At 40.3% G+C, this 26,588-nt stretch overlaps 1 protein-coding gene and 1 long non-coding RNA gene across 6 annotated transcripts in view; one reads left to right on the top strand and one right to left on the bottom strand.

Annotated features, from left to right (window-relative positions):
- Positions 1 to 6,854: 6,854 nt before the first annotated feature.
- The window catches only part of LOC120406751, a 30,804-nt gene continuing 11,070 nt past the window's right edge, over positions 6,855 to 26,588 (top strand). Inside the window, exons 1-4 of one of the 2 annotated variants that reach the window (XR_005599548.1) lie at positions 6,855 to 7,164; positions 17,809 to 17,901; positions 22,479 to 22,621; positions 22,881 to 23,680. This is a non-coding gene — a long non-coding RNA (uncharacterized LOC120406751). Of the gene's footprint in view, positions 7,165 to 17,808; positions 17,902 to 22,478; positions 22,622 to 22,880; positions 23,681 to 26,588 lie in introns of those variants that run through there. The other variant, XR_005599547.1, reaches the window with a different exon arrangement.
- LOC120406750 overlaps positions 15,503 to 26,588 on the bottom strand; it is a 39,073-nt gene continuing 27,987 nt past the window's right edge. The window contains exons 1-3 of one of the 4 annotated variants that reach the window (XR_005599545.1): positions 19,658 to 20,062; positions 16,187 to 16,227; positions 15,503 to 16,028 (exon numbers count right to left, since the gene is read on the bottom strand). Coding sequence is in view for 2 of the 4 variants with exons in the window: in XM_039541832.1 (XP_039397766.1) it covers positions 15,666 to 16,028; positions 16,187 to 16,222; positions 19,658 to 19,945 (687 nt within the window). In the remaining 2 variants the exon portion in view is untranslated. Of the gene's footprint in view, positions 16,029 to 16,186; positions 16,228 to 19,657; positions 20,063 to 26,588 lie in introns of those variants that run through there. The other 3 variants (XM_039541832.1, XM_039541833.1, XR_005599546.1) reach the window with 3 other exon arrangements.

The following is a 26,588-nucleotide window of genomic DNA, read 5'->3' as shown; positions in this document are numbered from 1 at the left end:
AGCCCTGAGTACTTCTGCAAAGTGCTGAGCATCTTCAATTCCCATTGACTTCAGTCAGTTGGTATATGAGTCAGTTTTTCCCTTGCTGAAAGATCTATATAAATAGGGAGCAGATAAACCATATTTTATTTTATTATATTTAATGTGTGTTTGAAAGGGCCAATCTGAAACTTTTTAAAAAAAATTGAGTGAATTAAAAAATATATACACACAAATACATATATACACACACACAAATTGCATACACACAAATTCATATGTATAAGTAAACTTGAGTTACAATACAAAGAACCTGGATTTTTTAAAAATTGAGTGAATTTTAAAAAAATATAAAGTTTCAGACTGGCCCTTTCAAATTGAATACACTGAGCACTACAGTAACAGACTCTTAACATCTAGCACTGAAGAGGTCAATGAGCAGGATGTACAATACAATACAATATCCTTTGGTTTAAAATGACAGTTGAAGAGGGGAAAATTGTTAAATATTATTTCATTAAAGTATATTACAAGCAGCAAGACATCCTGTATATGATTCTCTAAGTAAGGCAGTGAAAATGGGTTTAAAGAACCGTAATTTGAATTGTAATATAGCAGCCTTCTTTCAGCGATAATATTACAATTATCCAAGTCAAATGATTTCTTAATATCATTATTAGCATTTCTTTGTAATACTAGGCTATAGCAAATGTGTCTCCTAATACTATAATGGTAAGGCTTCTGTTCTAAATATAGAATTCCACAGAGGACAACAGACACTTTATTTACATTACTTAGTTGGTATTGAGGCTAATCTAAGTTAGAACCATCATATAACAAATCTATAAGTGCACTGGTCCAATAAAAACCTTTGCATAAAGTCAGTTTTGTTTGCAGGGGGAAGACTGCAGAGACAAAGGAGTTTCACCACCCAAGTTTGGGATGTAGTACGTACATTGACACTGCTGAACCCCTCGCAGCTCCTGTTCTGATGCTTTTTAAAACAATCATAAGCCTAGAGATGCCCTATTGAATTGTGAGTTAGTATGTGCAAGATAAAAGAAAACCCAATGCCTAACTCATTACTATAGTAAAACCATTAATGTGATGATAGTTAAGACTGCAACCATGTTCCTATTTTACAAAGCAACTCCCACAATCTCCTTATGAATATGAAATTGTGTAGCACATAAAAAGGAAAAACTATAGGAACACTTGTATCATATCAGTCTTACATAAATTTTCATCCTAGACAGTTAACATTCTTTCCCTGCTAACATATAAAACTACAGGTGACTGATGCACAGTATTAAAAATGTAACATCCTAATACATTAATAATTCAGTAGCAATTGATCTGCAAACAATATCAAGAATCCCAATGAGTAAAATAGTTACCTACCTGTAACTGTTGTTGTTCAAGATGTGATGCAGATGTGTATTACCCTGAGGTGTATGCATGCACAGTGCATGGGAGCTGGAGAACTTTGCCTAGCAGTATCAGTAGAGGCAGGGCTTATCCACTGAGCTATCCCTCCCCCCCCTGCAAATGTTCAGTGTAGTAATGTCCCTAAGAAATGCCATCAATGTAGCCTGGGCTCTCGTAGAATGAGCTTTCACCTTCTGAAGAGGTGTAGCCTGGGCTATTTCATATGTTGTCATGATACAGGAAGTTGTCTACTTGGAGATCATCTGTGAAGAGACGACTTGACCCTTCATTCAGTCTGCATATGAAACCAACAAACAAGATGAGGAGCGGAAAGGTTTGGTGCTAGCCAGATAAAAAGCTAAACATCACCTGACATCCAATGTGTGACATTCTTCCTCTAGGGCAAGCATAATGTAGGGAAGAACACTGGTATTAAAATATATAGCTTGGTTTAAGTGAAACTGAGAAATCACTTCAGAAAAATCTTAGGGTGTGACCGCAGGGTTACTTTGTCTTTAGAAAATTGAATGCATGTTGATTCCTACCATCAAAACCTGAAACTCCTCCACCCTCCTTGCAGACAGTATTGCCATGAGGAAGGCAGTTTTCTGACACAGAAGGGAAAAATAAGTTGCCAGAGTCTCAAACTGAGGTCCCATAAAAGCGCTAAGACATTATTAAGCTGCCACAAAGGAATCGACTCTTTAACTGGAGGGTGGGGACAAGCAAAGCAGGTATTTTCCCTGGTACGTTGCTGGTGTGGAGCCAGTTGGTGGTGATGCCAATGTCATTGGTACTTGACCTAATGGATAGCCCATGTCTGGAACCAGAGTCAATTATACCGGCTCTCACTGATCTTGGTGTCGTACCAGAAAGCATTTGGATGGAGCTGCTCCATTCCATGTGCTGGAGAGAGTACAGTGCCAGTCAGCACTCCTCTTAGAAGATGAGGAAGAGTTGCCTCGAACCCTGGAATGGCCCCGATTTGTTTTATGGGACCTCTTCCTCACTGCACCAGAGGAGGATGAATGACCCCTCTTCCTCTTGGGGGAAACTCCAAAACATGGAGCAGATTCCCTTGCTGGATCTAAAGACAACCACCATCCCCAGGCTTCATGGCCTGCTCTAAGTAGATGCCATTTCAGCCGCAAGTCTCTAGCCACCTGAGTCCTCTTTGTGAACGACTTGCAGATGGAGCACTGCTCTTTAACGAGTCCTTCACTGAGGCTCAGTAACGACCTTGTGTGGGGGATCATTCTTGGGAATGCTCCTTCCACTCGACAGACAATGCTTGAACCCTGGCTTGAACCCAGCCAATTACTCTGTACAAGAACAAGTTCTCAGAAACAGAGAATGAAAGTGTGAGGTGAAAACACCAAACAGGGCTCTGGTTGTAGCCAGCGGGGGGGGAGGGGCAGGATAAGAAGGAACTGAGGGAGTTGGGAGCTGTTGCTCTTCCGTAGCCAGGGGAGGGCTAAAATTATGGATCCTGCTAGGCAAAGTTCTCTGACTCCAGTGCACTGGATGTGCACACACTTAAGTTGCATATACAGCTGAATCTATTGAAAGAAGAACTCCCCATTTGGGCAATAAAACCAATATTTGTTCCTCTTTTCTGGTCACCTCCCTCAACATACAAATGTTGAATGTTATATGCAAAATTTTCACCATCAATTCCAACATTGATATGTATGTTTTTAGGTAAATCAGTAATACATATTGTCTACTACATTTCATGCCAATAAATCTTAGGTAACAATATTTTTAAATTGAAGGTTATGGTTATTCAGGTTTATAGTCCTAGGGTTACACTACACTATGCAATAAATTCATGCAAGCCTTGCTTTGTTAGATTTGAGAGTTTTACATGGTTCAAGTAGCTGCAGCTGAATATTAATGTCCGATTTGGGTTCCTGGAAGGCCCCAAAGTTGTAAATAAGTAAATAGCAAAAGGGGGAAGTGTTCAATAGAGCATTTTTTAATCCTATGCCCTTTCAAACATTAGATCGACATTTCAAAAACCTAACTGGCTACTTTGCATGCAAAGTTTGCAAAGTGAGCTAGATCCCCAGTAGTTGAGTGCTGCGTGGATATACACTGTGCATAGGTGGCTTTATGCTACCTTTCCAGTGGCTAGCTGTTCCCAAGAAGTCTCTGTGCTGCTCAGAATATCACTGTTTTGCTCTGCACCCTGACTTTTCCCTGACATACCCCAGCTCACCCTGGAACACACCTGTTCTGTGAGGGGCCAGGGAGCAGACGTAGCCCTTTAAAATAAAAATCCTCAGCTGTTGCCTTAAGACAGCTTTAAATCCCCTCGTGCCACTTTATTGCTGCAAAGAGGACTTAAGAAAAGCCAAGCACCTGCCCATTGTCTTTAAAATATGAAAATAAGAAAGGAGAGGCAGCTTCTATTCCTTCCAGAAATAGCTATCCCATTCTGAATTGCCCTGTAACTAATCTATAATGGATAGCTTTCTACCACTGCAGAAGGCTTCAGAGCTTGTACAGTACCAATTCAGACTTCTTAAGGATCGATCTTTCTGCTATAAACAAGGAAAAGGAAGAGCTGATCTGCAATAAATTTTTGATTTGTCACTAGCTTTAAAACTATCAAAAAGTCTCAGTTTGAAACTCACAAAGTGGGATAGTACCCATGGATAATTATTGTGTTGCTTGCTATAAGACAACCAGATGTCAAACTGAAAAGGGTCACAGCATCAGGCATATGGCATCTACAAATGCAAGACATCAGCAGGGAGGAGTGGTGAACTGTAGCGGCCAGGGTGCAACTCATCATTAAGTAGCAAGGTGCTGCCTAATTGAAATTTTTGAGGCATAAAATGAGTTATGCTTCATGTCTTGGAATTCTGTGAAATCTTCAAAGGAAGAATCCTCTGTCAGAATGGGCAAGAGAGCTAGCAGGCCATCTCTGAGTCAGAGAGCAGTCAGTATGCAATGACCTCAACATGTAAAAGGATGTCAAGAAGCAGAGTTCTCTTTTAAGCTCTCCACAGCTGCAGCTGGAAAAAAGGCAACAACAGTTTGACTGTAACAAGGGACTTAGTTTATTTTTGCACTATCTAGAGAGCTCATCTTTTTAAAACACTATTAAGTGTTATGGCTATACCCAACCTATGCAAAGGTATTCCAATGTGCTGACAGTGCAACCAAACTCCTCCTAATTTGTCCATAGAACTTCCTCATGGGGATACTACTTCTCAACCTACACTGCTGTGTGTCATTGGTGCATGCTGGCAGGTAGATGGTGATTTCCACCCAAGTGGTTAATGGCTACACATCAGTCAAAAGTCATGTTTTTCTGAATATAAAGGCCCCGATCCTACAAACACTTATGTTTAAACGTATTCACTTGGATAGAAATTAACTACTTATAATGAGTAAAATTACACAAGTGGACATATGACTATGTGTAGGAACAAAGGCCCAGTTCTTTTGTAGAGGGGTTTGGATTCTTACAGGTGTAAGGGACTTTAATACAGTTACTTTTATTTCTATAATAGCAATAAAATTGACAGTTTTGTCATCCATTCTCTTTCTAATGTTGTTCCTAAACATACTGAGCTTCATACTGTGTATTGTACTTTGAGGAATGACAAAATCTTGCCTTATACATTTGGCTGTAACATCAGCATCCTGGACACGCAGGATTGATGTAGTTTAAGCAGGCTGCAACTTTATTACTTAATTCATCTGGGAATTATCTCGTACCATCCAGGTCATGATTCTTTTCTCACTCATTTCCACCTATTTGGGAGAATTGCTGCTAGCCCTCCACACCTCGTCCCAGTCCATTGCTGGAACCTCACCACTCTCCCCTCATCTAAAGGGGTGGGGAAAAGGGGGGGTGTCTCCTTTTTGTACCAGATGTTAGGAGCTCCAATCCCATTCCCCAGTTTCTTAAGTCTTAAGTCAGCTTTATCAGAAAACCGATTTCCCTATATAACGAGTATCTACAATGGACATCTGCCACCAGGAGATGCCAGCTATTACCTGGGCAGACTCCCCCGCATCCTCAGCCAGGTTCCCAGATAGTTAACAATGGCTTACATGAGCCCCTCCAGTCAGCCCCTAGCTCAGGTGAAGGCACTGCTCTCAACATGAAGGCGGGAGGGACCCCTTAAAGGAGTCACAACCCCTTTATTCCTGCTTGATCAAATTCCTTCCCACCCCTAGACTTTGAGGTCATGAGTTTTGCAGAACCTCCACCAGCAGAGGGCAGATTGCCAGAAATGACATGAAACTGGAGATCAGAGGCCAGGCCTCCAATTTATATGGAGAAGCAAATATTTCTGTAGTAGCTCCCCATTTGTCATAAGTTTAAAACAGCTGATATACTAGCTATAAAACTGAGTGATGTAGTCCGTATATCCTCATTGTGCAGTAACTGAAAACAAGTACAAACTTCTCTATCAGCAGCCAATGAAATATAAACTGGCTAATATCTTTCCTCACATTTTTTCCCCACATTGTTTTTTTTAAATTTAATGTACATCGAGTGCAGTTCCCTTAGGCCTCTATTATTCATTCCTTTCTATCCCTCTGCTTTCCAAAGAGTTCTACAATATCATGATGTCCCCCCACCCACAGCAGCTATAAGCCAGTACGTTTTAAGCTTGCAGACCTTTCCCTTGATGGTGAGCAACTGTGAAATCTGTTTCCACAATGCAGAGTCTAGTACTACAATAAACTCCTCACACTGTATTTATTGGCCTCTTGCATGGCCAACTAAAACTCTGTTGACTTTGTTTCTTCAAAAGGTGCGCATAAGCTTTGTGGTGGATAGTTGTCACTTCTGCAGAGGGATCATCTTCCCCTTTGGTCTATAAAATACCATGGGTCAACTATGCCATGGCATTGAAATCAATGGCAGCATACCACAGATAAAACTGGCCCCTTTAGCTACTAACTGGAAACAAGACAAAAGGTAAAAGAAGCTGTATTTAAAAAAGGCACCTGCCTATTTCTCCAGGCAAAATTGAAACTTCTGGTCAGAAACTGAAACCTTCTGAGTTATTTCAGCTTTCTTTCATTTTTCCACAGAGTACATGGCCTCTGATTAAATTAAACAGAAAAAAACAGCTGATAATGTGTTCTTATCACAGAACCAGTCATGTTGGCCTAAAAATTCTAAGTTCTGAAACTACATGGTCCTAACAGTTAGCCATTCACTTACCATAATCAAAGTTCACTGTATTAAAATAAAAACGTGACAGTATTTTGATTTTTTACATTCCTGCCTGAAATATTAAACCATCAGTAGCCAAGCTCAAATACTGTCCTATTAACCCACACTGTCTCACCGTCATTCCTAACAGTATTCCCTGAACATGACGGTGAAAGAATTGCTGAGGCTGGTGACATCACTAAAGGGGGGTGGAGCCTCTGTTGGGCAGGTCAATAAAGGAGACAGTTGGAAAGCGGATTTTGAGAGAGGGAGCTCAGGGAATGGTGGCAGGGTAGTCACAGGGAACCGTGAGTTGGAGGGGCAGATGGAAAGTCTGGCTAGATTTGCGTGGAGAGGGGGGAGAACTGAAGAAGAGTTAGTAGAGCTCTGAGGCTGGGACCTGAAGAGATCTCAACATGGTGTACCGAGCACCAGAAGCTTCCCACAGAGGTTGATCATGGTGAGCTCTGGAGGAGAGAGATTCCTCAGAGAAAGTGGGGCCTCTCAAAGCCATCCCAGTAACCCAGCAGCAGGGATTAGTGCTCAGAAGTGACATGGAAAACAGACAGGTGTGTATATTTGTACATAATTAAGAAGTTCAGGATTGACTGATGTGGACAGGGTAAGAAGAGTGTTTTCTGTGTATAAAACTATTTCTTTACTGCTTCCGGGTCCCTGTTTGATTGTACTTGTTCTTGATGTAATAAATAAGATTGTTTTCAGTAACCTAAAACTAAGCCTGATATGTGCACTAAGTTATTTAGACACCTGACTGCTGCATCTTAAAGTGATGCTACGTTATAATTACTACAAGGGTACATCTCTGGGTTTTCCAGTTCCTCCCATGTGCATCACAGTGCACATGGGAAGGTCACCAGGGAAACATCCAGAAGATGCTGAACTGGATAGATTGCTGGTATGGCAATTCTTGTGTTCCCATTTCCCCCTGCCCCCCCCATCATATGGATGAGGAAACTGAGAAAGAAATAAAGTGAATTACAGACCAACACTACACTGGAAGTTGTGGACAGTCACAGCAACAGCACTCAGATATCCTGTTGCACAGTCTTGTTCCATCACTCTTCCCTTGTGACTCAGTCATCTCATCCACTATGCATGTACATCTCCCATTTCCTTTTTAGCGATGTTTAGAAATACTCAGCTAAAAATAATTGTAGGCTTATTATCGATAATTAACCTGCCAATACAGTTTTTCTATGAAAGAAGTGTCATTCCATTGTCTTACAAGTACTCTGAAAATTTTCTGAAATGAGTAAGAAAATGCTTAAATACTCTGGTGATGGGTACATTAAAAATGTGATAGCTCAGAAATCATGTCAAGATTTAATTTATTATAAACATTAAATGTTTATTCTGTTTGATCGACTACTCACATGATATCATATTGTAGAACCAGGATATGGGTAAGGAAGACGTTTTGAATACAATTAATGCTTGCTAGTCTTTCGGAAATGCCTCTTTAGAAAATCAAGCCTATAAAATGGTGACTTAATACATAGTTGATGTATTTCAGCCTAAGATTTTGGTTAAGGTCAGAGACGATTAGAATCCCATAGAATAAAAGATAATTTAAGATAAGTAATACTGTAACTCATGGCAATAAGTTTCCATTAGGCTAAGTAAATGGAAGACTCACCTTGTCAAAGTGCTCACTTTTTTGCCATTAGCACTCAAATACAGTATAAGACCATGCAGCATAATTGTTGCAGAGTTGTCTCTGCTACACATCATTACATAGAAGGAACTGGTTAAAAATTTTTCATCAAAAAGGTTTTAGATAAGAAAATGGTGATTTTTTTTTTAAATCAAGGCTAAAAAATTGCTGTGGAAAATGTCTGTTTTTTACAATTTTTTAAACAACCTAAAGCTTTGAATTTTTGGCTGGAAAACTGGAAAAATGCTATGAAAAGCTGAATAAAATGTGTTTTGTTTCTTTTGAAAATTGTTATGAAAACACCAATTTTCTGACCAGCTAGCTGGGTTTGTATTCTTCTTATTTTTAATCTATGCAAACCATTTGTTGATAGCTCAAGCCATAGTATGAAAAGTCAAATATAGTTTATGGTTCTGGATTCTTGCTTGCATAATTTCTGAACAATTTCTGAATAACTTTGGCCCAGCTCCACAAGAGAACTTAGATTAGGGTGACAAGATGCCCCAATTTTATAAGGATAGTCCCAATATTCTGGGCTTTTTCTTATATAGGAGCCTATTTCCCCAGATTTCCCAGTCCCAATTTGTCACACTTGCTATCTGGTCACCCTAACTGAAATGCCACTGAGATCCTCAAAACCCCACTCATCTGCTACTTAACTCTGGAGGTGGCCAAAAATCCCTCAGCACCTAAATTTGCTGTAAAGGTCCCCTAGATGCCCAAGTTTCTGCCTCTGGCCATGTGCACTGCTGCCTCTGGCCAGCAGCTACTGGACACCTACTTCAACCTAAGCCTCAGTGTGATCCACAAGCCAGGTGAATATTGGGCAGGGTGGAGGAGGGAAAGTCTCCCTTGCAAGGCCCACTCCAGCAGCCTCCTTTATAGCCCATAGTCCAGTTGTTAAGGTACTCTCACAGTCTCACTTAGTTTCTGGCCCAATGCACATTTAAATTCTTTATACAAAGTAGAATGGTTTCAAGCAGAGAGATTGAAAGAGACCCAAACCAGAGCATCTCATAGCCCAGTAAAAGCAGCAATTTGGAGCATGAGCTTCTGTGGGTGAATACCCACTTCGTTGGATGCATAGCCCAGTAGTTACCTCAGAATTAGTTTATTTAGTGGTTGAGTAGGAGTTCACTCAGCTCTACTGCTATCCTCTGAAGCACTCTCTCTCCAACCAAAGAGCCACCTCTGCATCATTTCCCATTGCAAAGTCCTCCCAGTAATGAAAGATCCTCTGTGGAAAGGAACCAGCAGAAGACAAGATGCTTGCACAGACTTCTTACCCCTTGCCAAAAAGGTACAAGCACTTTTCCCCTGCTCTCAGCTCAGGTCCATTACCCAACCAATTCTAAGTTTTAGTACATTTATGGTGGCTCCCAAAATAAAACTGGACAAATTCTGGGTAAATCGCTTATGCAGATGAAGCAGCTCTGCGGTCATTCTTCCCTCTGTCCACCAACAATGAGCTCTTTATTTTCTAGAGCTTCAGCCCACTGCTTACGATGTATAAACTTTTAGAACAGCAACCCAGTGTATTTATAGCATTAAATGAAATTTAGGATCACACTTAGTGGAGTGACAGAGGTTGTGGAGGTGACAGCAATTCAAGGGATCAGGTTCTTCCTGTTTGCTGAGTGAAAGCAATGTGCAGCATACAATATTCCTAAATCTGAACTTGGAAACCAAGCAGCTCTTTCAGTGCTTTGAAATTCGCTCTGTATGATAAGGCTAACCAATCTATAATATTCATGAACTTGTGTGTTTCCAACAGGATGAGAAAGAGATAGAGCAGCAGATCTCATAAGACAGAGTGGCCACTTGTCCCATAAGAGGAATGGGCCTATCAAATGGCCCTGAAACAAAATTAGTAAAGGGGAAAGTTGACTGACTCCAGAAGAACCAGAGGGGGAAAATAGAAGCTCAGCTGGCCACTCCTTGAAGGTGAAGGCAGGAGGTTGTTGGGCTCCACTCATCTCCTCTCTTCAGTCTTCTACTCAACTCAGGAAAAGGTGCAAAGAGGGAAATACCTTTGTTTGTTGGGGACAATGGAGTGAGTCACAACATACAGGGCCTGTTGGGAGGAGGGTGAAATTGAAGGATGATGAAAGGCAAATCATTTTCTTCTGGTATTATATATCCCCTGGATTCATATATCAGAGATTACATAATGCAGCTTATATACGACTTTCAACTCAGTTGACAAACTGAACCATTAATAAATGAACCTTCAAATTTAATGGTGTGTCCATCAAAGAGTAAAATGTGACATTTTATGTTCTGTGCTAAAAGACAAATGCATTATGCAAAAAGGGCATGAAGTGACCCTCCTAAAATGCCTGAAATGTCGAGAGAAACTATCCAATTTCTCCAAGATTAAATTAATTCTGAATGGTCCTGCAGTTCTCTAACAGCAAAGATGTAGCAGAGGTTAATCTGACTAATGTGCTTCTTTCCTGGGCATTGCTCAACCTTGGGGAGAAATGATAAAGGTCAAAGTACATGTTTTAAAATATGTCGTCTCCCCCACCCCCAAGAAGCCAGAATAGTTCATCTTAATTAAGGATGATTAAAAAAAAATCACTTCTCCCGTCCCCCCCATTATTGACATGATTTGAGAATAAGTGATAAAATATTAATTACAGAAATATAACTAGAAAAGCCTTATGCAACAGTATGAGATGCATCCCTCTTAGGTCAACAAAAGTCAAGAACTGTTGACTTCAATGGGACTTTGAGAGTGAAAGGGTCCACCCATGTGGAACCAGTTGCAGGGGTGTAGCCATAAATTGGAAAAGCCCCCTGTGAGAAGGTGGTAGATAGTTATCTGCCCACACAATCCTGATCTGTTATGAGTTAGAGCTGATTATTTAATGCTCATGAATTAAATATAGTTGTGAGAGCATCTAGAATTTAATTAACTGGTTCGCTGTTTAAAGAAACAAGTGGTCTTTTGTTTGTGCATTTGAATACATCTCTCAATAAGAACCATTTTCTTCTAATTTACCTCAGCTTTTTAGCTTTCCCCCCAAAAAACAACAAAAAGTGACCTTCAATACATTTTTTTTTAATTATTAAAATAGTATTCTTGTCCGATTACTTGGAAAATATTTTCATGAAATCAGAAACTATGGGCCCAATCCTGTATGCATTGCGTGCAAAATTCCCAGCATTGAATGAGCAAGGGAGAGCAAAACTGTGCCCAAACTAACTAAGGAACGCAATGTGACCATAATACATTAGAAAACAAAGTAGATGTTATGGCTTGCCCTGTGAAGGGGAGTAGCCTGTTTTACCCAGAAAAGAAAAACCATTAAGAGTAATCTATTTCCCAAGGACAATTCCTGATATTACTGATGGATATTTTTAAACACAGAGATCTCATAATCTCACAACAATAAGCACTTAGTCTTATTATCTAATAATAATAAAGAGCATAAAAAACTAACATCAGTGCAATGCTTTGATTCAATTCAACTCTTCAATATTCAGCACTTCAGTTGTTGGTTAGCAAGTCTTGCTTGTATAGTCTCAAACAATATTTATATATAGTGAACCCTTAGCCTACAGACCATTTTTCAATCCCAATATCATGGGACTATGTAAATCACACCTCTCTGTATCGACAATGGCCATTAGATACCAGGAGAAGGATCACCCCCTCAGTCTTTGGAGAAGACAGACAGCATTTGCACTGACACTTTACTGCTTGCATCCGAAGAAGTGGGTATTCACCCACGAAAGCTCATGCTGCAAAACGTCTGTTAGTCTATAAGGTGCCACAGGATTCTTTGCTGCTTCTACAGAACCAGACTAACACGGCTACCCCTCTTATACTTTACTCCATGGATTCTCCCAAAGGAAGAAGAATACAATACAATATTACAATAGAAGACTTATCAGAGAAGGCTGAACTGGGAATAGTGAAAGGTTGAGCAGCAGTTTTTTTTTTACCATCATTGTTGATATTTCTTTTGAAGATCATAGCAGACAAAAATCTTGAGGAGGATTTGAATGATGGATCATGGCATTCCAGATGAACATTGGAAGGGAATTCAAGTCTAAGGAGTTGATATGGGATAAATGGAGGGGAAAGTATAAAAATGGGACATGAAAGCTTGTATCACTGCTGATGAAGAGAGGAGAGGTGGTGGTAGGTGACCCTCATATATTTGTTCACATTATTAGTGCCATTGGCTTAAATTAGACTGCTCACAACATTAAGGGCTGCAAGATCAGATCCTTCATCTAATTTAACTTCAACTGGGGAAGACTAGAGGGTGCGCGGGGAAGAAAACCATGAATGTTCATCCTTAATAGTTCTTCTATTCTAAGTATAAATTTGAGGCATGCAGGCAAACTCTTCTGTTCTGCTGTATTCTAAAACTTTAATTTGATCATATATGAACCTTATCAAAATTTGAAGATGTTTTAGAACTACACATCTAATTGAATTGATGTTTGTGTTGGTGGTGGGGAGTGGCATTTATTCTGCACTACTTTCTATTGGTCAAGAAGTAAAATAATCCAATGTCTAAAAATATATCTTAGTTACCCATTTTCAAGTAGTACAGAAAACAACAATTTGGGAATAAACACTTTCCCTCTTGGCTGAAAAGGCCTATTGTCATTAAAATGAGATTTTGTTCTACCGATGCTTTCTTTCCACAAGAGATGAAATTTGACAAACCTTTTGTAAAATTCTTTTGGAAGAGTAAAAAGCTAATTACATTGAAATGCCCAGTAAGAGATGTAGATTTACTGCTAGATTTAATACACCACCAGGATTTAGGTGTGCAAAATAATACTTTTGAGAAAACACCCTGTAAAGTTATGGTATGAAATGAACCAAGGTCAAGCAATGTGCCACTTAATATTTAGAAGGCACCCTTCATACCATTGTTAAAACTCTAGGTGGCACAAAGGAATTAATACTGCTATAGTAGGAATTGGCAGATACACAGATGAAATCTGATGTACATCTTAAATGAATGAAGTATTTATTTAAGGACACGTTTTTTCTGGTAGACTATATTAAGTATTTAAGATACTTACAAGTTTGTTCCTAGAGCAGTTAGATCTGGCAGTACCAAAGAAAAGAGAGAGAGAGAAAAAAAAAGACCCCTACAACGGAAGATCTGATGCATAAACATATAGGCATGCTATTTAGAAGTATCATTTCATTTTCTCAGCATGCAGTGCCATTGATGCAAAAGTACTTTACATAGTACAGTCACATAGAATCATGGACTTTAAGCTCAGAAGGGACCATTATGATCTAGTCTGACCTCCTGCCCAATGCAGGCCACAGAATCTCACCCACCCACTCCTGTATCAAACCTGTGTCTGAGCCATTGAAGTTGACCATTTGACTGTACAGATAAGTAAACTGACACCATCACAGGTTCCATCAGAGATCTGAGATCCCACTAAGCATATTATAAGAATATAAACTCTTTGCATCGTATGCCTGCAAACAATATGGAACCCTTGGCCAGTGTATTTTTATGTCATACGGAATATCCTGTGTAGACTTTGTTCAGAAACAAAATCAGCCTTACACAAAAAGTATTTTCAGAGGATGTATGTATAACAATTTCTTCAGACTGGATTGTTCAAAAGGCATTTTTACATTAAGCTCAGGAAAATAGACAAGCATTGATTTTGCCTCATAACATCAAGTAAATTCACTATCCTGAATTGCAAGGGAACAGGTTTCCTTCTTGCAATCAATATTTGAGTTAACTGTATGAACTCTGTATTATGAAAAGTAGCTTTAAAGTCACACAAATAGTGTCATTTTATAGACTATGAACTACTATTCCAAAGACTGCCAAGATACTCAGAGTTTTACTAAATAGGCTAGATGGTGAAACTACTACTACTCCACAGGCACACTGTACTGTACCTCACAGAGGAGCTCTCACCTATTTTTAGGATTCAGAGAAAGAATTGTATTTTTTGTGCACGGAGGTCTTACTTTGCCTCAGGCAAAGAAGTGTACAGAATGCAAAATTTCTGAGCTAAATTCAGTGTACACATATCTGAAGGCAGCTTCCATTGACTTCACATACATCTTAAGGCAGAAGTTAAGCACACTTTAACGTTAGTGAGGTAAGTCTGTTTGGTTGTATGCCCCTCATTGCAAATGCTACAGCTTATTATATTTCTGTATTACCATTTACTTGAGTTATGCAGATTTTTATATATTTTTAATAAAAGTTCCAAGTTTTAAACATGGTTGTCTAAAGCTAGCACTTCAGTCTACATTTCCGGTAATTAAATGTGGGTTTTGAAATTTAAAATTGGCATATGGATGTGTTAATATGGATTTAAGAGACAGACTTGAGACACTCACATTTGGAAATTAGGTTCACAGGGTTTCTTAAGTTAATTGACTTTTCATTTCAGGTATACATTGTACCAGATCTTCAGCTAGTGCAAACATGCGCAGCTCCCCTGAGGTTAATGGAGCCAGGCCCATTCAGACCAGCTACAGGTCTGGCCTGTTACTGTATTCTTGAAGTGAGCCATATGAGGAACTGATTGAGTGAAATTCACTTCTCTGTGCTAAAACCTCAGCTTTGTACAGGTAGCAAGGATGGAATTCACTACCAGATCATCTGCCGTCTGGGTGGTGGTGCGCAGGGGACGACACAACTCAGCCCCTCCCTCCACATCCGCTGCTTCAGAATATGGACTAACATGCTTCTGTTACCCCTCTGCATCTTTTCCATAGAGGAGGCTAATGCTGATTATGCGAAAATAAAGTTTGCACTGAGTCATAGAAGCTATTGTATCAAATATTAACAGGTTTATGTGTACTGTCTTAATTTTTGTGCACAACAGGGAGGATTAAAAATAGTTGCTGATTTCATGCCTGAGATAATTATACTCTGATAGGTTCCCCCCGACCCGCCTCCCCTCCTCAACTGCTGATGACTAAGGATAAGGCTGGTCATGATGCAACTTCTAAATATTTTCACAAAATTTTCTTCAAATATTGAATTTCAATGAAAGGGGAAACAAAACAAACAAAAAAAACCCTAAAAATGAATGAATTCCCCTCTCCCATTTTTCTGCCAGCAGTAGTTAAATCACTGGACAGTAACAATTTATTGCACTAAATGGCATACGCTAATAGTGTGGATGTATAACTTAAAAGAACTATAAAGAAACTATTTGTATAACTTAAAGAACTATAACCAAAAAAAAAAAAAAACAAGGACGTGTTAGGAGTGCAGCATGCTTTAATTTTTTTCCCCCACAGATCAGTAACAGATGAGCAAGTTATGTCTGTCTTGTTTCTGAAATGCAACAATCCGAGGAGAGTGGGTTCTGGAATGTTGTAATCTTGTACATTGTGTCAGTCTTCCAGATGTGAAGAGGCTAGGCTCACTCTTCACTGCTCTGGTAGATTTCTGCCGCCTTACTTTTGCTAATCTCATTGGTGTCAGTGGATCCTACAGCTGATGGCATCTGAAGAGCGCCATAAAACACCTGCAAGATGGCCCGCACAACATCACTCAGCTCTAGACTCTGGATTGTGGGTTCATTTTGGATATTGTAAGTTGTTACAGTGCAGCTGTCATTCAGCTGTTTACAGTTGAAAATTAAGATTTCCTCTTCTAAATTGACATCTTCTTGGGCATCAGATTTGACTTGGATATTGGCCTTGGCATTCCAAGTGTTGTCATTGGGATCCACTTTCACTGAGATGCCAGTCCAAGTCTTGTTTTTCATAGAGATCTGCATGTTCTTTGTTTTTTTAAAGGAAAAAAAATAGTGCACTTAAGTTAAAACTAGCATGCTCAGGTCTGAGTTAAGAACGATGGCTCCAAATGCCAGAATATTGATTGTAGTGGCCTGAGAGAAGACCATTTACCTTGGTTGTTTAAAAGTCAGTATTTACTCACCCTTTGCAGGAGTATCAGAGATACTACAGCTTTTTTCTATTCTAAGCAAAAAGGAAAAAGTATGGATTGAGTAGTAACTATGGGTAATGATAGTTAATAGCAAATATTCTTCAAGAATAGTCAACATCTTATTTTCCTTCTGTTTGTTATTACCAGACACCCAGTTCAGGATCAGGACTCCATGGTGCAAACAAATAAATGCCAGAAAGAACTGCATAGACGGTCTAATCTAAGACAAAACATGCTAAACAAACAAACTTTGTAGACTTGTGCCCACTTCTCTGTGCTACATGACAACATTTTATTTCCATTCCACCCTTAGGGTACTAAGTTTAGTGACTGGTTTTAGATGATTTTAGTCCTGTTATCCTATAAAATATGATTAGTTCTGAATTGGTAGGTGATTTCTTTTTTTCCCTAGCATACTATGTAGTTTTAAATGTCTCAGGAACAAGTGCTTCCAATACTTCCTTAGGAGAATTATTTCACAGATTATATTTCTGATTATGAAGATTTTTTCCCTCTGATATTTAGCCCAATTGCTCCCTTCTAAAATAAATGTAATTGTTGATACACATAAAAAATACCAATTGAGCCTAACATATTATAAGGCTTTGGGACATAGCCCATGTTTTTGTTATGTGTGTGTATAGATCTTAGCACAAAGGGGCCCTGATTCCCAAATGTGGGCTCTAGATATGACCACAATACAAATAAGAAACAATAAATACAGCTAAATTAGAAATTCCAACTACAATTAAATTGCATGCCACAGAGTAAGGTGAAACCCTCCCTAAAATCAGTATCACTTAGACCTCAGGAAAAATTCCTTCTCAACCCCACATATGGAAATCAGTTAGACCCTGAGCATGTGAGCAAGAGCCACCCAGCCAACTGCTGAGACAAAATGCTCAGTGACACATCTGAATCCTGGCTCACCCTGCACATCTCCTGCCCTGGCCATCTCTGTTGCCTTAGAGGAAGGAGACAAAAACCATAATCAACAACAAAAAGACACCACACAATGCACTGAGGGGGCAGGAATCCCTTCCTTGCACCTGCAGGTAGCCAGCTGAAACAGTGATGCATGAGCTTTGAGGAACATAAAACCACCTAGAAGTGAGCCCCAGGGCTACTGACCCTTCCCCCGCAATCACAAGCAACCCAATCATACAATCACACTCAGATTTTGTCCCCATCTCTCTTAAAACTAATTAAGTTGTTTGCCCCCCACAACCTCTTTGGGAGGTTGTTACAAAACCTCATCCCTCTGATAGTTAGAAACGGTCTTCTACTTTTCAGCCTGAATTTGTACATGGCCAGTTTATATCCATTTGTTCTTGTGCCAACATTGTCCTTTCACTTAAACAGCTTTTCATCCTCCCTGATATTTATCCCCCTGGTGTATTTAGATAGAGCAACCATATGAGCCAAGGTCTTCCCATCTCCGCTTGCACGATTGGCCCTCCATTCCCCTGATCATCCTGCTCCAGTTTGAATTTGTCTTTCTTGAACACGGGTGACAAAAATTGTATTCCAAATGATGTCTTATCAATGCTTAGTACAATGGCACTAATACTTTTCCCTCCTTCTACTGAAATGCCCATTTTCCTTTTTCACAGTTGCAGCACATTGCTGGCTCAGTCATCCTGAGATTGACCCACACACCCAGGTAGAACTATTAATGAACTATTTCCTCACTGGACCTGAGACAGGTAATAAAAAGGTAATAATTACCTAAATTAATTAATTAATAATAATAACAGCATGGAGGACACCATTTTGTAGAGCAAAATTGACTTCAGTGGAGCTATGCCAGTCAATTTACACAACTTGGGCAATCACTGGGTCTATTTGTTTATTAAAAACTTAGAAAAATATAGAGGACCAGAATCTCAGCTTATTATTTAATGTAAATATTGAAATACCGAGGATCACTAGTACAAATGGAAAGAGAATATGGACAAGTTGTGTAAATACATTTAACTATTTAAAAGTAGATAAATACAGGAGGTCAGACTAGATAATCACAATGGTCCCTTCTGGCTTTGAAGTCTATGAATGAGTGAGGCTGAAATAAAGCCATTACAAAGAACTCATGACATGGGATTAGTATATAGCAAGTTGAGTAACAAACAAAAACCCAAGAGGCCCACAACAGTGTCATTTTAAGTATGTGAACCAGCTCAACAGGATTGGAGCCTCCTCCATATTCAGAGACATGGTAATACCAAAGTGAACTGAATCACCTTCCATCTGAGGCACCCAATTCTATGAGGCTGCCCTCTTGCAAGGTCTGGGCACCCTACCCACCCATCTTCCACTGACTACAAAGGGAGTGGGTGGGGTTCAGTAGCACCTCAGTGTCAGACCACAGATGAAGCAGCGTCGGCCTGTTTGCAAAAAAAAGTGTCTTCCTTCATAAATCTCACTTGGAAGAGATGTATTAACATAGGAATTAGGCCATCAGTGTGTTTAGCCAATCTGCAGTTCTACTCTTATGAAATAGCTCTGCGTAATACAGAAGATCTCCTCTTTCTTTGTGATTAGAGGTAGTGGGTTACAGTCTCATTTACACAAAGGATGTTTTACACTACTCTGGCAGTGTAAAAAGGCTTGAAAGGTGGAGTACTTTATATTGTCATTACATTTATTCCTATTTTAACACCCCTTTGCACTGTCAGAGTGGTATGAAGTGGCCTTAGTGCAGTAGTATAGCAGGCCTACTATTGCTCTATTGAGGTACATTAACTGTTTGAATTCTTTGCCTTCTTTACAGATTTGTTCACTGTTTATTACTTGATCTTAAATCAATACATAAAATTTTAAAATACTCCATCTTCCTCCAGAGCTTAGTTCATAATCACTAAAGGCTAGACTCTGCCACCCTCTCTGACATTAAGTAACATCTTACTTCTCAAAAAGTCCCATTGATTTCAATAGAGCTTCCTCATGAAATATGGTACTGTGGAACATAAGAGTGGCCAAATCTTGCCCTATAGTAACAGCATCTTCTATGTCAAAATAAGTAATAGATTCTTTCAGCCTTATTCTTTTCTCTAATAAAACTGAAGGGAACTCTGAAGCATTAGTTAAATTGTTCCTACCCACCACCTCCTGAACACACTCCAAACAGAGATGTCTGCAATATTCACTAAGTTCTCCTAAAATGACTTTAGCCTCAAATTGCCTTGATCTCTGCATTCATAACTTTAGGAATAACCCCTTTTCCCACCTTCATAACTTGTAAGGTTTACGCGGATTCTTACCGCAGTCCTGTGCATCAATGGTAATATTTTAAACAAAGAGTGGCAGAAGAGAAAATAGAGCCCTTGAGTCATAAAGTAGTAGTATTTCTAAACCAACACAGTCACCCATTCAAACATTGTCTGTTCTACCTGGCAGAATGAGTTAAACTGAGGCGTCTCACACTCTAAGTTGTGCCCGGAGTAAGAAAATGCTAATACCCACCACGCTGTAGTTGGGAGCGATCTCCTTGGCCAATTTGGCAAGTAGCTCAGCTTTGTCAAATTCGATTACTAGGTGGGATGCTTCTGGTTTGGTGACTGGACTGGGTTTGACAAATTCAGTCACCATTGCTGCTTTTTCAAATATGGTGACCATCTTAGTTTCACCAAATGTAACAGTTAGTCTTGTGCTGAAAAGCAGGATGCAAAACATTACAATCAAGCCAAAAACTAGGATCAGCCCAGCCAAAATGCCAAACAGCAGAGACAAGAGAGTATTTATGATGTTCATGATGGTCGAGTGTTCTGATGTAGTGAAAATAGCTGTATGCCCTTCAAAGAACACTGTAATCAAGTGCCATATTTCAGTGACCTCTCTAAGTTGTAGCTAGATCCATCTGTGCTCACTCTAGGCCTGGTCCAGTATCAGGGAAATTTTGCTACATCACAATGGACAATATGTGAGCAGCTGCAATACACAAAGGGTCCTTCAGCTGCATTGCCACCTCCCTGAAGGGTCTTTGCATTTACAACTGCATTTTTTGGTCCTTCTTTTTAACTTAAGGAGCCATTACAGCCTTCTCACAAATTCTTCTTAAGAAGGCAAAATATTAAATAACTCCATCATGCTAGCTGGCTTCCTAACAACAGAGTTCTTCACTGTAGACACCTATTCAATAGCCAGTTCTGTTGGCCAAAACATTCAAGGCAAAAATACGCTTGTGCCCTTTTTTTTTTTGCTTCTTGACAATGCAGTTTAAAAATCCCAAAATAGTTTTAAAAACTGGTTGAAGTTGCTCAGGTACTTACCTATCCCATCATATACAAAGCCATGCATTTAAAAAAATCAAGAGTGGATGGATGGGATGGGGTGGGGTGGGGTGGAAAATGTATTCAAGTCTAGTATCTAGAGTACAACACACATCAGCTAGGCCATTTTAATGGCCATCTCCCGTGAATATGTGAGAATAGCTACAAATAACTCCAGATGATAGACACCCTGACTTGAAATGAAACCATTAGGCAGTCATGGGGTAGATTGGTAATGCACCTGCTAGTCTATAAAGGAAATAAATAGAGGCAACAAGATGAGTTGCTATCCTGCTATATAACCAGTTACAACATATCACATCCTCCCAATACTTTGTACTTGTTTTCTGTGTTGCTTGTGTTGTGCGAAGACCATTTTTGTGGCTTTATGCTAGTACCTGCTGCAATACATTTGATTGGCTACCAGTGATTCATGGGCTTGGGTAGTCAGCTACTCACACCTGTAGCAGGTCCCATTCTCTGTCACCTCAAAGCCTTCTGTCAGTGAGAGATTCTGCTGTCTTCTTCCCTTGCACTTTTGGTACCACATTCTGAGTAGGAGTTACTTCAACTTATCTGTAGTTAGATAACTCTATAGCTTCTTTACACTGTACTCCCAGCAGGTGTAATTAATTGGGCTGAGAATTCAAAATGACATAAGGGGTGAAGAGAAGGATTGCCCAATTAAACTATACCTCTCACACAGGCAGAAGGCCAGCTATACTGGGAAGAAGAGAATAATTTCATTCTTTTTTTTTTACCTGTTAGTTTTGCCAACCAATAACTGAGAACTGTGTTTGTGATGGTCACATCAGCTCAGTACATGTGAGCATCTATACAGATAGCTTAAGAGCTGCCATCTCAGAAGCCAGTGCTTGTGTTAATTAATGAGACCACCTAAAGTTCACAAGTATACAACTTAAACTTCAGCCTTTTCCAAGGAACTCTGGCTAGCCAGTGAAGATTAGCAGAGAACCCATGGTGATACCCTATCATCAGTTCCATCAATCCAGTAGCTGGCATTGGGATTGTGGGTCCAGTGACTTGAATTCCGGAAAAGCTCTTGTGCATTTTATATACTGTGCAGAATGATTCAAAAATTGGCACTATACCACTCTGCAATTAATGACAATCACAACTGATTTAGTGATGGGTAATCTTCCCATCTGTTTCGCTAAACCTCTAAAAGATCAGATACTTCTCTGAACCATATGGAAACCTGGAACTTCCATTTTCCAGTCACAAGCAGAAATGAAAATAATGTTTAAAAAAATTAATCTTTTAATCTCAGAAAAGGTTTGATTCATGCTTGGCTTGTGTTCCAGGTGAAGGTTCTGTGAGTTAATTTCATCTAAATCCACTTGTTCACTGCCTCTCTGTGTGGTGGTATTTTATCTTTAAATTTAAATAGCAGATGAGTGGTGCCTTTACTACAGTTAGGGATTTTTCCAAACAAAAACAAAAACCTTACCTACTGCTTGCTACAACTTCAGTTTGCAATTATCCATAATTGATCTGCAGAGCAGCACAGCATTTGGCAGCCAGTTACCAAGATTCTCATCTGCAGGAGTTAAAACTTAGTACAACATTACTAGACTTTGACAAGTACCTTAGAGTCTGCATTAGGTCTGTATATCAAGCAGAGCTTGCCAAGGTCCAACTGAAAGACAAGAATAAAAGTTTGCTGCCTAAGCTGAAAGAGTATATACAGAGAAGGTACATTTACTGTATGTCAGCTTGTGCAGCTCTGTAAAATTGACTGGCCAGTTCAGCTTATTGATGTCCTGAAAGACTGGGGCCAGGGGAGCTAAATGTGAACTAAAGAAACAAAATCTTTATGACCTCCTGAGAACTATATAGAAAAGACATAGAAAGTCCAACAAAGTATGAGAGAGGGTGCAATATACCTGATGGACTGAAAAGCAGCAGCAACAGAGGTGATGCTGGTAAGTGGCATACAGATATGTAAAATGAGCTAAGGAAATGAACTGTTTCAAAAGGAATGATTCTCGCAGCAGGTCTATATTACAGCCAGGATTGACGTTCTGAGATCGATCCACCAGCGTTCGATTTAACAGGTTTAGTAAAGACCCACAAAATCAACAGCAGATCGCGCTCCAGTCAACCCCTGTACTCTACTCCCAATCAGAAGAGTAAGGTAAGTTGATGGCTATATTGAATGAGGGGGTGAAATCCTGACAAGTGAAAGTGTCAAACAAGCCACAAATGCAGATATCCAAGACAGCAATATTATTCTCTCACCCAGAATACAGAGATGATGGAAGTCTACTTCTGTGTAATTTTAAAAATGTTTAATTCCTTTAGCTTTGTTTGTACCATATTCTTTTACTCCTGGGGAAATTCTGCGCAGTGGTGCAGAATTCATGTCCCCCACAGATTTCTTTGCTTCCTTGCAGAAAAATGACTTTGACCAGCTGTTGGAGGGGTAAATCACCACAGGACTGGGGACACCCAAGCCAGTGGCTCCTACACTGAGCCCGGATCAGCTGCTAGTCCTGGCTAGGCTGGAGGCAGGAGAGGACAGGGACTTCTTCTTCCCCTGAAAGGAGGGGTTGGGGCTGTGTCAGACCCACCCTTAAAAACTTCCCCCAGCTGCAGGAAGCTCAGCATCCTCCCCTGCTTCTTCCCACCATTGTTCATCAGCTATGTGGGGGAGGGGTAACTGTACAAAGAACTGCTCCCCCATCCACTCAACCCCCACATCTGGAACTCCTATACCCAGAAACCTCTGCCAAGCCCCAGCTGGTACATCCAGAACCTCCCCTCCCTCCAGTCCTCCATACCCAAACCCCACACTACTGAACCTCAACCCCTGCCTCCAGACCCCCACCCCTGAACCCAGACTACCCCCCACTGGGCTCCCTGCACTCAAATCCCCACCCTGATGCCCCACCCCCTGAACCCCCACATCCAGAACCCCACACCACTGACCTCCAACTAGCTCCACCCACTAAGACCCCACCACACACACACCCAGACCCCTCCGCTGTGCCCCAAGCATTTTCACCTGGAAGTGCCTGCAGAGTCCCATTGCCCCTGACCTGGAATCCCACCCACAATGAGCCTCTGTGCATTCAGAACCCCCCCTCACCTAGTGCTCCCAGTGAGCTGCCTGCACCCAGATTGTCCCACACAGAATCCTCTCACCCCACACTTAGATCCCTCCACACTTGGATCCTGCCTGCCCCACACCTGGTGCACCTGTCGCAGGGAGGGGAGATCCAGGCCTTGTGCTGTGTCAGGGTTGGGTGCAGCCTTACCACTGAGTCTATGTTCTCGGGATGGAGGGGCTACAGGCTGATCTCCCACCTTCATGCAGCCAGTGGTCTATGCTCCCCACTGCCATGCTGGAGCCTCTGCAATTATTTATTGACAAATAAAACTTGCAGAATTTTAAAAAATACTGTGCGCAGAATTTAATTTTTTGGCATAGAATGCCCGCAGGAGTATTATTTTCCCTCTCTGATTGTAAATTTCTTCTGAAAATACTCACAAAACTATCAAGTGTTTTTACATACATTGAGTAGTTCAGGGGTCCCCATCTAAATGCGCACACGTCCTGGCCGGCAGTCGAGCATCCGCTGAAATGCCGCCACATTTCTGTGGCGTTTTGGCGGCGATGCCTCTCGATGATGCCGCTTGCCACTGACAAGCGGCATCATCGAGAGGCATTGCCGCCAAAACGCCACAGAAATTCAGCAGCATTTCGGCGGATGCTCCACCGCCACCACGGTCCTTCGTCTGGCACCTGCCAGACGAAAAGGTTGGGGACCACTGGAGTAGTTCCGTGCCTTTTTTTTTTTAATTTCCTTCACTACTGGACTTTGAGTTTCAAAACCAGGTAAAGATTGAAGAGCTTGGAACCCTAATCATCTCCCATCCCAACTGTCTGCAGAGGACAACTGTAGTCTGCTCCATGCCATGCTTTCTGTTCATCTTATCCAGGATACTACCTTACTACCCTCCAGCATAGACTACAGAACAAGGAGTTGAAATGTCATCTCTAGATCTGCTGAGAGCTGTGAAGTTATTTGTGAAATATAGTGAAAGTTTTAGGAAACCCCATACTGCTGGCTGCCACCAGATTCGTCTTTTTATTTCCTTGTTAGAGAATAATTGCCACCACCCACAAGTGTGCTTAGGAGTAAGGCGATGTTGCCCGATCTATTGATTATGTATTAATTATATTTATTACTTACAAATTCCCACTTAACACTCTGAGGTTTGGTAGGTTCTTGTCCTAAGATTAGGCTCAGTACTATTAGAATTCCTGTTTAACTGGGAACCTCTACCTGCATGGTTCTAACACTCACACTTCGGAAAAACATTCTGTATTGGTGATAGTTTTATTGACACAGTTAGCAAAGTTACAAAACACTCCAAGTCAGCTAGGTAGGTAGAGATAATATAGAATGTGCTGAGCATCCATATGCTCTCCCCATCCATTGGGGAACAACCTGAAGTGTTAGTTATCCTCTTCCTCATCTTCCCTTTCCACCATCACCACTGGTCATCATCCTGGCACCTCCTAAGGCACACAGGCTGGGACACAGCTTTTGTGTTATACTGATACCACCATATCTAATGCATATTCAGTATGGATTTCAGCCCCTTTGTCTTATTTGTAGTTCCTTACCCTACTAATGTTGGGGTGTCCTTCTCTCCTAGGTCATTAATCCTAAAGACTGCACAGGGGGTCTGCAAAATATTACAAAAAAAATAAAATAAAAATAAACTTTCACCACATCCATGTCCCCTAACAATTAAAACCAACAAATCTACTATTTCTGTTTACACAATGTTCCATGGTGCATTAACACCTCAATACTCACGTTGCGCAAGTATTGATGAAGAAAAAAAAACCACCCTCACTGCATTGCAACAGCAAATCAGAAATGACATCCATTTTTTTGATGACTGAGATGTCTTTGGTGGGTTGAAGTGGAATATATTTTTGCAGTGTGTGAGCAAATTAGATTGAAAATGGGTACGTTTTTAAAAATGTCCTCATACTAGTACTGTTAGTTGTGCTGAAACCATGGGCAATGCAAGTAGTAAGAAACAAACGAAGAACAGAGTTTGACAAAAATTATATTGATTTTGGTTTTATGGAATTTAGTGATGGATGATCGCAATGCATCGTATGCTTATAAATCCTATCAAACAAAGCAATTAAACCTGCCAAGTTGAAACAACACCTCACATCAAGGTACCTGGAGTATAAGAGATAAATCCAGAGACTTTTTTCAATGAAAAAAAAAAAGAATACAGTTGACAGAAAACTCAAATGACAAACATATTAGTTCCAGAAAAGGCTCCAAAAGCATCTTTCTTAGCAGCACTTCAGACTGCAAAGAGCAGAAAATCCCATACCATTGGAGAAGAACTGATTCTTCCACCTGCTGTAGGTTGGGGATAATGCAGCGAAGAAACTTAAGGCCATACCACTTTCTAATGTCACAGTTAGAAGAATTGAAGAGCTTTCAAATGATGTAAAATGCCAACTAACTGAGAGTCTACATACCTGTAAACAGTCTGCAATTCAGCTTGATCTCACAAAATTCAGATGACACAAAAATTGATGGAGTGGAAACAAAGGGAACACGTCACTGAGTGAATTGGTAAGCTGGCCACAAGCAAACAATATGCATTTTAATATGGTTAAATGTAAACATACATCTAGGAACAAAGAATGTAGGCCATACTTACAGCATGGGAGGATGCTATACTAAGAAGCAATGTCACAAAGATTTGTGGGATCCTGGTAGATAGTTAGCTGAACATGAGCTCCCAGAGTGACATTCCGACTAAAAACAACTATTCTGAACTTTGGATGCATAAACAGGGGAATCTCGACAAGTAGACAGGTTATTACCCCTGTATCTGGCACTGGTCCAACTTCTGCTGGAATACTGTGTCCAGTTCTGGTGTCCACAATTCAAAAGGATGTTGATAAAGTACAGAGAAGAGCCACAAGAACAATTAGAGGCCTAGAAAGCACGCTTTATAGTGTACACTCAAGGAGCTCACTATTTAGCTTAACTTTCTCTTTAAGGGGTGACTTAACTGTACAAGTACCTACATAGGGAATAAATATTTAATAA

This window comes from Mauremys reevesii, linkage group 5, assembly GCF_016161935.1.
Source record: "Mauremys reevesii isolate NIE-2019 linkage group 5, ASM1616193v1, whole genome shotgun sequence".
Classification (NCBI taxonomy): domain Eukaryota; kingdom Metazoa; phylum Chordata; order Testudines; family Geoemydidae; genus Mauremys; species Mauremys reevesii.
The sequence above is the reverse complement of the archived record's forward strand: the minus strand, read 5'-3'. Positions and strand labels throughout refer to the sequence as shown.